Genomic DNA, 12,106 nt, shown 5'->3' with positions numbered 1-12,106 from the left:
CCTGTGTCCCTGATTAGGGCAAACCTCCTGGAAGACACTTAGACTTTGGGTTCCAGGGCCAGGATCTGCTCCAGTTGCAGATGGAGGTGCAGATCAGGACTGTGTCCCTGGTTGCAACAGACTTCCCGGGAGACAGGCAGGCTGTGGGGTGGAGGAGGGTATTGGACTTTCTGCTCTGGTCCTAGTAGAGGATTAGACTGGAAGGAAAATGGATCTGGGGGTTGAGGGTGCTGTGGGTTCACCATCAGCTGAGCTCTGTGGGTGTCCCAGATGGTGTGGGTATTTGGGCAGGAGTCTCACCTGTGTCCCTGGTTACTGCAGACCTGTTAGGAGACAGGCAGGATGTGGGGTGTGGGAAGATGTTGCCCAGGTGGTGGAGCTAACCGGAAGCCAGGATACAGCTATTACCATGTTCCTATACTAACATAGGAATATGTACATATGTCAGACGACAGTGCTAATTGAAATTAGAGGCCAACACAGTGGATCAGCTCCTCTGTATTGGGAAGGCCTGTTAAACTTATGACACTGTGTGAATTTTCTAGATTTGTATGTATAATTCAAGAAGCTAATTCGTATGGGTCTCCTTATGAAGCAATTCAAGAAATACAAGATCCTGACTGTGGGCTTGGTCTTTCTGGTTTTGGTAAGTACTTTCCCCCCTTCTTGTTGGCTTGCTTACCTTACCGACTCTCCCATGTGTGGATGTGGATTAGTTACATGTCTTAACCATGGACAGTGGACTGGGGGAAGCTCTCATTCTTCCTTCCTTCGACTACAGTAATATGTTTGGGGCATCAGCTGCTGGGGAGAACATCACTCTAGAAAGAGTCTGAGCAGGTACCATGTGTTGGACTCAATCAGGGTATTTAAGCACAGAAGAAGTTGTCCAGGGAAGACCCAAGGAGAAAAGTATAGGCGAGTATGTGGACTATTGTTGGGAAGGCCTGAGCAAATGTCTGCTTGCCCAACATAGGGCATGAACAGCAGACAAGAGAGCTTGGTGAATAAATGGGTTGATTGGGGTTACTTACAGTAGCACGAGTAAGAAGTTGCCCCTAACAACCACATAAGCAAATGTACTCCACATACAACCTCTGTACCGCTGCATACATGGAGCTCGCCCTGTTATTAGCGCTCACCTGTACATGCTGCAGCCCCTCCAGACACCACGGAGCTGGAGGAGGACTGCAGACAGCAGGAAAAGATGGGAGTGGGGCTGCTGGAATTTCAGAGAAGGATCTAAGGACCCTCCAGAAACCTCTGCCAACACGGGAGTCGGCAGACTTGGCCTTGCTGAGATTCCCTGGCCTGTTCTCACCGCTGCTCTGGGAAAATGGTAATTAATGGCTGTGTTCCACACCAGCAACTCCTCAGTTCTCTTGCCTTTAAAGGATGTTGTTCTCTCTGTCCAAGGTAAAGAGGAAGAAGTCTTTTTGTGTCTGGTCCCATTTTTACCATTGAGGGGGAAAGGTCAGGGAATAGGAAAACTCTTGTGTACACACACACACACACACACACACACACACACACACACACACACACAGTGGGACAGTGGGGTGGTAGTGAAGGGGATCAATGAGAGTGAGATGGAGATAGACCATAATGGGGTGAGTGTGATCCACATGCATTGTTTACATACTGACACAGTAAATAAGAAAACAAATTAAGACTGGACAGTGGTGGCTCCTGCCTTTAATCCCAGAACTCAGGAGGAGGCAGAGGCAGGCAGATCTATGAATTCAAGGCCAATCTGGTCTGCAGAGCAAATTCCAGAACAGCCAGGATTACACGGAAAATAGCGTGTTCCAAAAAAAAAAAAAAAACGCAAAGGAAACAAATTTAAATCCCTGCCTCCTGCAAAAGCAAGCTAAGAGGTTAGGATAAGCCTCTGTCTCTTCTATGAAGTTACATTCAAGAAAAAGCCAAGAAGTGTCAGGAGGAAGCTTTCCCTATTTGTCTGTCTATAAAAACAGGAATTTTAACTCACAGGGTATTGTTATAGATATTTAAGTAGTACTTTTTTTTGCATGAAAACATAGATTTCATACTTGCCTTAGAAGATGAATGATTTGAAATACAAGAAGACAAATTGGACATTCTTCTGAGATCAATCAGAGTGCAAGAGACTTTAAAAAATGAATGCCTTCTTTCCAGGATGGTGACCTCATTTCCACAGCAACTGTGTGTTATAGGAAAGCAAGGTATCTTACCTATTCTATTCTTAGAATGGCATACAATACAAGCTCCAGGCCAATTGTGCCTCAAAAGTCACCCCCAAAAAAGGAGAATCTAACACAGCAGGAATTACTACAGATCATCTCAGAAGGCCTTTTCCGTACTAAATCTACCGACTGTTAGTGGTTCCTGTAGAAAGAGGAAGATGTTTCCCTCAGTGCTGTGGTTACTGGTAACTTGCCGTGTACTTGAGAGCCACCTTAGTTAAACTAATGAGGACACACCCAGAGGAAAGCAGACCTGGAAGAGGGAGGAATACGAAGGAGGGAAATAGAGGGCAGGAGAGGGCTCAGCGGTTAAAAATGCTTGCTGCTCTTCCAGACAACCTGAGGTCAGTTACCAGCACTTATGCCCAGTGGCTCCCAATGCCTGCAACTCCAGTTCTGAGAGATCTGATACCCAACTCTGACTGCCATAGGCCTCTGATCAATATACAATAATTCAATAAAAAGTTTACATTTGTATTAATATATAGTTAAAGAACAAAACTTAAATTATTCAAACAAAATGACTTTGAATTTGTATCAATACCTGATCATAACTAATAAGAACATTACATCCTAGATCATAACAATTATTACACATCAAATGACCAAACCTATCCACCGCAACTTAAGGGACCAGGGCAACGGTCTATGTAAAATTGCTTCCTGCTGAACTGGGGTGGAGAATTCCTGTTAGGGCCCTAAGGAGGGAAATGGGTAGTTGCTCAGGCTCTGTGTTTCTCCTGTCTCCGGATGACTGTCCAGCCTCTGTATTGTTCAGTCTCTGTGTGAGTGATGATTAGGGCTAGCCCTTTAGAAGTTGATTGCCTGCATAGTTTAGACAAATCAATGACCGAGACAGTCTGTGAATCCCCTGGGCCGTTTGCTTTGTGAAGCTTGTCTCAGCTGATAAGAGAAGACTGCCGGGACATGGTTTAAGCCAATAGAAAGTCTTTATTAGCCAGCCAGCAACGACACAAGGTGTTCAGGATCCTAGTGTAGCACTGAGTCTTTCTCAGGGTGAGCTTGTAGGATGAAATCCAGTATACTGTGTTGACACACTTCAGTCAACAAAAATAACCAGAAACAGAACTACGAGAGCTAAGCCAGGTTAGTGTACATTACAGCTTTCGCAGAGCTATATGAACATGAGGTGTTAAGGCCTTGGTTGTAGTTTGACACGTAGTGCTGTCTATATGCTGAGTTTTGCAGCCTGAATGGTACTTCTATCCCAGAGTCAGTTGTGCTAAGGTCTGGGGCCCTGGGGACTTGTCCTAGTGAATGAGTCAAATCATGAACTCATTCTGTTTTAGTTTCAGTTGCAGGGCCTCAGTGGCTTAACAGGGTCTCACTACTAATCCAGTCAGAATGAAAATTAAGGACCCAGCCTGTGCTCATAGCAGAGTAGTTAGCCAGGGAGACTAGATAACTGAGACTGGTACCAATATTGCCCAAACAGTAGAATTTTTCTTTTTTTTTTTTTTTTTTTTTTTTTTTTTTCTTTTTTTCGGAGCTGGGGACCGAACCCAGGGCCTTGCGCTTCCTAGGTAAGGGCTCTACCACTGAGCTAAATCCCCAGCCCCAAGAATTTTTCTAATAACTCATAAATCAGCATAGAAACAATTGGTTTCTTCCAAGGTCAGACATAGTTTTCTTTATCTCATGAGAACTTGAAGCCTCTCCCTTTGTGGAGGACCCTGTCTGCAAGACATCTAACTGTTCTTTAACTCAGAAATGGAAACGTTTAGTACCTCTGGGTCCTAATCAACCTATGTCTGTCCTTAGTTTGGAAAGCATCAGGAGAGGCACATTCATTCAAACCAGAACATGTCCACCCAGCAGTCTCAGAGCCCAGTAATATTGTTGTTATCCATATGAATTAGCCCACGAGGCCAAACAGCAGACATCAGAATGAGGGGAAATGCCTAGGTTAAGAGTCTGTGAGGTTAGATAAGTTTCAGCCCCTTCCAAGTCCTCTAGTGTTAATTTGGACTGTCCCAGCCACAGTGAGTTTCGTCAGTCGCTGTCCATGGACTGACAGCCTGGTTAGTTCCTATCCCTAGGCTGTGCAGAGAAGGGGGTCTGAGTGTCACCAGCAATCTTGACTGCTTGTCCTTGATTTCAGAAATGATTAACTCTATCCCCAGGGTCCCTTCCTGCAACACAGGTTGGTCCTGTCTCCCAAGGCCAGAACTTTTTAAAGGATTTTTCACTTGAAACCTCATTTTATAAACCCTATTTTTGCATTTAAACTCCTTTGTTTCTTTCAACCTGGGAATCTAGTCAAATGGCACTCATAGAATTGTAAACTCTTTCTTTCTATCTCAAAGACAAATCGCTATACTTTCCCTTTTCTTTGTAAACTAGACATCAGCAGACAAAGGTCAAGATGGATATGGGCTGCTGTGTGTAGTCACTCTAGGTAATATTTTGCCTGTGTCCCTGTTCCTAAGTTTACAGCGGAGGCAGAGGGTGGTGGCAGGTAGACAAGGACCCTCTATTCATACTGGGGAGGACAGAATGTTTTTTTACCCTCCCACATGGAAGAGGTTAATTGAGGACAATGGAGACAGAAGTCGGGAGAGAAAAGAAAAGAGAAAGACGAAAGACAGCAATTTGTAGAGAAGGCCAAATACACTCTAGGAGGGCCACGACTTTCTAATATCCTTTCCCCCATCAATGAGAAACCCTCTTTCTCTACAGATCATAAGCTGAGTAGTAAAAACATGTCAACTGACAGTCTGGGTGTGTGGTGGGAAACTGTCCTTTTCCCCATCTGAGAGCCAGTAACAGTTCTACTCTCTAGGCTGAGGTACCTGGCTTGGGCCCAAGTCTTCTTGGTTAAAGTAATTCCTGCAGCTTTCTGTTCCTGGTTTCATCTTTCATGCCCAGAAACTCACGGCTCAGCCTGGTATCCTCAGAAAGAAGGTAGCTGATTTGATCAATAGCAGTGGCTTCCTCAAATAGGACTGTAAGTGGGCCAGGCATAGGGCATGATACTGGGTCACAAGTCATCAGATAGCCAGTGTTTCAGTGCTCTGTAGAGGGGGTCCCCAACCGTGCCAGGGGTGCTGTGGGTATAAGATTTTTACCAGAGTTAACTTCTTTATCTCTTTTTCATTACCCTAGCAGTATCTACCACAGCTCTTAAACAGATGGGCCATCCTGTGGCAACAGGTTCCAAAGGTTTAGATAGTATGTCTCAGGGCATTTCATGGCCTTGGTTATCTGTAAGTCTCATTGTGTAACGTCAACAAAGAAAGTGATTGTGGCGTTTGGTTTATGTTAGAGGTCATACACATACGTCAAGGAATATTAAAAATACAAAAGGCAAAAAGGAACACCACTGGGCACCACAATTTCTCTGTTAATATGGGGTCATTCCAGTGGGAATTTACAGAAATTCTAGTAATACAATCACCCTAGCCTTGAGATGTTTCTTTCACATAGATGTCATGGTGACTCAAATGCCTTGCTAATGAAGGACAGACAGAAAGACACAGGCAGGTAGGACACCTAGGTGCTAATCAGCCAATAGGAAGAAAATGGGACACACACAACACACTAGCATAATCCCCTTTCTTTACCCACAGGTGTTCTGCCTCATGACCACTTGGCATGAGCCCATGATACATTGGCTCGAACAACCCCGTCCTGTCTCTGAAGATGTCTCAGAGTCCATCGACTGGGACTCTCTTTCTCAAGAACTCCCCAACTTGACCAACCTTCTATACTGGCCTCCAACTGGGGGAGATAGGGATGACTTTCTGGCCTCTACCAGCCCCAGAACCTCTACCTACCACTTGAAAGGACCTGCCCAGGCCAACTATACTCTGGGAAGTAACCTAGAGGCCATCCTTGTGGCTAGGGATCACTGGGGTAGGCCCAAAGCTCATGGTGGAGATCTGTTTCGGGCACAGCTGCTGGGCCCAGAATTGAGAGCAGGAGTCCCAGGGGATGTGAAGGATCTGGAGAATGGCACTTACCTCTTGTCCTTCCCCCTGCTTTGGGCTGGATGGGCCCAGGTGCAAGTGAGACTGATCCACTCCAGTGAGGCAGTTGGGGTCCTGCAAAGAGTCTGGAGAGAAAAACGAGCCACTGTTGATTTTAGAGGGTATTTCCGAGGAGCAAATGGCACTCAAGAGACTGTCATCTGTAACGTGGACCCCCAGTCAACTGGAGCCAAAGGGTCTACCTGCCAATACAAGGATGTGGTTTCTGGGGAGATCTGGTTCTGTGCTCAACCCCGTACTTTGCCCTGCAATGCTTTAGTGGGTCACTCGAGTGGAAGTTATCTGAAGGTGACCACGCCACATGATGAAGACCTGCTGGCTGGGTAAGAAGTCTAGGATCTTGAGTGAGTCCCAGTCTTAACCACAGGCATGTGGAGGTGAGAAGACAACTGGAGGAAGTCAGTCCTCTTCTTCTACCATGAGGGGCTCAGGTATCAAACTCAGTCTGTTGGGTTTGGCAGCAAGAACATGACGGTCATCATCTTCATCACCACCACCACCACCATCATCATCACCATCCATCATCATCATCACCATCATCAATTATTATTTAGAGATTCCTAAGCCTGGAGGGAACTTGAGTTTCTGGTGGTTGAGAGTAACCTTTTAAGGAAGGCAGAAAAGTGAAGAGTTCAATGTCCTTGGCCTGGGGTTAATAAGCATGAGAACTTGTGTTACAAAAGCAGGGTTGGGGAACGGTGGTTGGAGGAGGGTGTTGTATTTCCTCGTGACTGTTTGTGTAAGAACAATAACAATTTATTATTCTTTCTAGATTATAGTGGCAGGGAAATTGCAATTTCTCACTCACTGTGGAGCTCTGTTATTATAAAAGGGAACTATGAGACTCTTCTGTTATCTTAACTATTAGTGAACTGATAAGACCCTTCCTTGTGTATTCCTCTTAACCACTCTACTTGCCCCATGTAGTGTGCCCACTTAAGTGTAGGGACCCAGAATTAGGCAAGTATAAATCTAATTTTCACTTGGTCAAGTTTCCCCAAAGCTCACATTCAGTGTTTCTTCAGGAATGTGACTGACCAGAAACTCCCTTCAGGCATACCTCCAATCCTAGTCCTACAAGCAGCCCAGGAGAACATGGAAAACACGGGTGAGTGAGGCTGGGGCATGTTTGGGATGGGCATCAGCTTAGATGGGCTGTGGGCTTTTGTATGCATGTGCATGTTGTCCAGCTGTGTTTGCTCATGTGTGTGTGCGTGCGTGTGTGTGGGTGTGTGTGCGTGCGTGCGTGCGTGCGTGTGTGTGTGTGTGGGTGTGTGTGTGGGTGTGTGTGTGTGTGTTTGCCTGTGTGTGTATCTGTGTATGTAAGTTATCTGTGTTGGTCTCTGTTCTCTGTGTGTATACGTGTGTAGGGGTGTTAGGGGTATCCGTCTTTATATAGTTGGGCTTTGTGTGTAATGTGTGTGACTTTGTATGTGTGTATGTGTGAACGTGTTCTCTGTGTTACTGTGGTGTATGGGTGTATGTGTTTGTATCTGTGAATCTATGCCTGTCTCTGAGTCTCTCTGCCTCTGTCTCTGTCTGTCTCTGTCCCTGTCTCTCTGCCCATCCCCCCCCCTGTGTGTGTGTGTGTGTGTGTGTGTGTGTGTGTGTGTGTGTGTATCTGTGGTATTTGAGGTGTTCATTCTCCTGTGTAGAAGTATACGGGGACAAGACTGATGTCAGAATGTTCTCCCCAATTGTTCTCTATCTTATTTTACGTTAAGTTGTGTAACATTTTTTTTTTTTTGGCAGGGAAAGCAGTTTCAACTGGAAATGATTTATTATCTGAGAGTTAAAAATTAGGGACCTGCCAGCCCAAGTATGTCTGGTTAGATGGTGTGCAAGACTCAAGCAAGAAGGAAGAGCTAATTCTGCTCTTTCCAGCCACATCCAGGAAGCAAGGGAGGACCAAAGTATATATTACTGACCATAGAGTTTCTAAACATAGTGTTTGCACAGCAACTTGCAAGTTTTTAGTTTTTTCGGGTTTTTTTTTTTTTGCATCTGCTCTTTTCTTCTCTCCCCTGTAGCCCTGCCCTCAAGGCCCCCATGTCACCCTGGCCACCTGTCTCCAAAACCCTCTGGATTCTACCACCAAGACAGATGGCATTCGACATTCTGTTCTAGCCGCCCTTTCCCCACTGTGGACAGCATCCTGAACTGCCTGGCTGGACGCATTGTCTACATGATGGGGGATTCCACACTCCGGCAGTGGTGGGAGTATCTTCGAGACACAGTGCCCTGTGAGTGACCGTGAGGGGAGAGGAGGGCCTGTGAGGACTCATGATGGAGAAGCCTGACAGCGAATTCATTGAAGGAGAGACTCCCTCGCTTAGTAGAAAGGTGGTGCAGGCTGCTGTGATTTTCTGAAGGGCAATGAGTGAACGAGTGCGGTGTGTGCTTTGTTTTATGAGATGAGGTCCCACTATGTAGCCCTGGTTGGACTAGAACCCATTATGGTGATCAAGATGACTGCAAAGTCACAATATCCACCACCCTGTGCATCCTGAGTTCTACACTTAAAAGCAAATTCCAGCTAAGAGTGAGTTTTAAGAAACTCATGCATGTGCATGCCTGCATGCATATGTGTAACCAGGGTTGATCTTGAAGCTCTGATCTTCCTATCTCTACCTCCCATGTGATTAAATTACAGGCATATGTTACCACACCCTGTTGGTGTGATGCTTGAGGTATTTGGGATATAATGCAGGGTTGTATGGTAGGCAAGATGTCTACTAACCTATGCACATCCCCAGCCTGCCAGAAGGAAGTCATTCAGGAGAATAGGTTAAAGACAGGGCTACAATCCTTCAAACAATGAAATGTGGGGTGATAGCAAAAGAGCCATTGCTGTGTTTCTAAATAAAATCTGCAGCCACCATCTAGTGTATGTGTGTGCATGTATGCACATGCACATGTGTTTGTGTGTGTGTGTATGTGTATGTGTGTGCCTGTGTGTATGTGTGTGTTTGTCTGTGGTGGAGGACAGAAAACAATTTCTGACGTCACTCTTAGATACAGTCTACTATGTTTCATTTTATTATTATCAGTGTGCATGGGCATGCTCATTGTGTGTTCATGTGTGTGGTATGTCCAAGGTTGTGCACATGTCCTGGCACACGTGTGGAGTTCAGAGGACACCTTTCAGAAGTCAGTTTTCTGCTTCCAGGGATGGAGCTCAGGTCTTCAGGGTCTTTTACCTATTGAGTCATCCGCAAGTCCTGCCACCCCAGGCAAACATTCCACATGCTGAGCTACATCCCTGCCACCATTGTTTATGGTCATGGTAAAACACTACACATCCTTGGATCTCAGCGTCCCTGCCTAGAGTGCAGAGAGAAATACAACAACAGCCTGAGTATAGTAGTGTACTCCTATGGTTACAGCACTCTGGAGATATGTCTCAGGTAGGGTTTACTGCTGTGAGCAGACACCATGACCAAGGCAACTCATAAGGACAACATTTAATTGTGGCTGGCTTACAGGTTCAGAGGTTCAGTCTGACATCATGAAGGTTGGTAACATGGCAGCATTCAGGCAGGCAAGGTACAGAGGGAGCTGAGAGTTCTACATCTTCATCTGAAGGCTGCTAGAAGAAGACTGGCTTCCCGGCAGCTAGGATGATAGTCTTAAAGTCCATGCCCACAAAGACACACTTTCTCCAACAAGACCACATCTACTCCAACAAAGCCACATCTCTGAATGGTGCCACTTCCTGAGCCAAGCATATTCAAACTACCTCAAGATACTGGCAGTTAGGTTGGGAATAGAGGGCCAGCCATTTTCAGCTACAAAGAAGGTGAAATCTAGCATGACCCACGTAAGATTCCCTCAAATGGTTGTGTGCACACAAGAGTCCCCTCTGTTGAACACACACACACAAACACACACACAAACACACACACACACACACACACACGCTTCATAACAATTTTTGAGACAATTGCCTCTTATTGACCTAATAGGCTAGGCTGGGTGGCCATCAAGCCCCAAGCATCTTATCTATATGTTGCCAGCTATAGCCTTACAACCAAAAGGCACCAAATCTGACTGTTTTTAATGTGGGCTCTGTGGATCATACTCAGGTCATTGTATTTGCATAGCAAATCTCTATCACTGAGCAAAACCCCAGCATCACAGGGGGATTATAGGCAAGTAGACTACCACTGAGCCATACTTCCCCAGTTCCTCAGTGAGAGATTCTAGCAGGAGCTTACCACTGAGCCACAGCCAGCCACAACCACAGATATGGAGCACTACCTCTGATGCTCCATTGAGGGGGTAGGGAGTGCATCTCAGGAGTGGAGCACATGTCTAGCATCTGAGAGGCCCTGGGTTCATCCCCAGCCCTGCAGAATAATAGAAGGAAGAAGTGTCATGAGATGAGAACAGCAATGATTAAAATGGTCCTACTCAGTGGCTCACAAGTGCACAAGCTCAAACTCCAGGGAGTCTGACACCCTCTTCTGGCCTCTTGAGGCACCTGCACCCACTTGCACATATCTAACAGAGACACATGTTAGCATACACATAATTAAAAGACAAAATCATCTGAGTGTGGTAGCCCATATCTCTCAGGATCTGGAAGGCAGAAGCAGGTAGCTCCCTATAAATTTGAGACTAACTTGGTCTAGTCTATTCCAGGTCAGCTAGGACTACACAGAGAAATGTGTGTGTGTGTGTGTGTGTGTGTGTGTGTGTGTGTGTGTGTGTGTGTGTGTGTACTGGGTGTAGTGCTGCATACCTTTAATCTGAACACCTGGGATACAGAGGCAAACAGATCTGTGACTTCAGGGCCAGCCTTGTCTACTTAGTGGCATATACATATATGAGATGTATGCAAAAAGGTAATTAATAATCCCATGTTAATTCACTCTGTGTGTCTGTGTCTCTGTGTGTGGATATGTCTGTGTGTGTGTCTGTGTGTGTGTGTGTGTGTGTGTGTGTGTGTGTGTGTGTGTGTGTGTGTGTACAGTGGCATACTACAGTGTATGAGAAGATCAGAGGACCATGTGCAAGAGCTGACTCTCTCTTTCTACCATACGAATGAATCTCAGGGGATTAAACTCAAATAATGAGTGTTGACAGCAAGAGCCCTTCCTGGCTGAGTCATCTTGCTTGGTTCCCTATGTTAAAAACCTGTTTCTCCTCCTCCATACAGCCCTGAAGCCAGTTGACCTACATGCCACTTATCAAGTAGGTCCCCTGATGGCCGTGGAGACAACTCGGGGGACAGTGTTGCACTGGAGGGCACACAGCTGGCCCCTGCGTTCTCTCCGCACCCCAGTGGCCTCCCTGCACTCTGTGGCCAGAGAACTACATGGCCTGGCCGGGGGACCCTACACAGTGGTGGTGCTGGGTATGGGAGCCCACTTTACCACGTTCCCTCCCTCCATCTTTGCCCGAAGACTGGCAGGGATTCGGGCAGCTGTGAAGGCCCTGCTGGACCGGGAACCCAGTACTCTGGTCGTCATCAAACTGGCCAACACTGGCTACAAATCGGTGTATGGCAGTGACTGGCTCACACTCCAGATGAACCGCTTCCTCCGCGCTGCCTTTGTTGGTCTCCGCGTGGCCTTTGTGGATGCGTGGGAAATGACCTCCAGCTTGGCTGTGCCAGACGACATCCACCCAAGGAAGCTTATTGTCCGCAATGAAGTGGAATTATTTCTGTCCTTCATCTGTCCCACCTGAGTGCTCCTGAGGGATCTGAGGCTGAATGGATTGAGAGAGAGCCTGGGTGTGGCCGTCTCAAAATGAACTTCTGTGATGGAAAGCTGAAGCTACCCTGGCTCACCCACTATGACACTGTGGGTCCGTATTTCATACTTCGCTCTGTGCGCCACGTGGATAAATCTAGTTCAATACAAA

At 46.3% G+C, this 12,106-nt stretch overlaps 1 protein-coding gene across 4 annotated transcripts in view; it reads left to right on the top strand.

The window, feature by feature from the left end:
• Positions 1-12,106, top strand: part of Nxpe5 (neurexophilin and PC-esterase domain family, member 5) — a 22,120-nt gene extending 10,014 nt beyond the window's left edge. For 2 of the 4 annotated variants that reach the window (XM_087579529.1, XM_087579530.1), the window contains 5 exons: positions 546-646; positions 5,816-6,558; positions 7,261-7,343; positions 8,266-8,478; positions 11,397-12,106. In XM_087579529.1, the coding sequence (XP_087435655.1) occupies positions 578-646; positions 5,816-6,558; positions 7,261-7,343; positions 8,266-8,478; positions 11,397-11,929 (1,641 nt within the window). In that variant the 5' untranslated portion in view covers positions 546-577 and the 3' untranslated portion in view covers positions 11,930-12,106. Of the gene's footprint in view, positions 1-545; positions 647-5,815; positions 6,559-7,260; positions 7,344-7,987; positions 8,479-11,396 lie in introns of those variants that run through there. The other 2 variants (XM_087579531.1, XM_087579532.1) reach the window with 1 other exon arrangement.

The sequence above is a fragment of the Rattus norvegicus genome, chromosome 12, assembly GCF_021556685.1.
Source record: "Rattus norvegicus strain SHRSP/BbbUtx chromosome 12, alternate assembly SHRSP_T2T, whole genome shotgun sequence".
NCBI lineage: Eukaryota > Metazoa > Chordata > Mammalia > Rodentia > Muridae > Rattus > Rattus norvegicus.
Note: the sequence above shows the minus strand (reverse complement) of the source record. Positions and strands in the feature narration are given on the sequence as shown.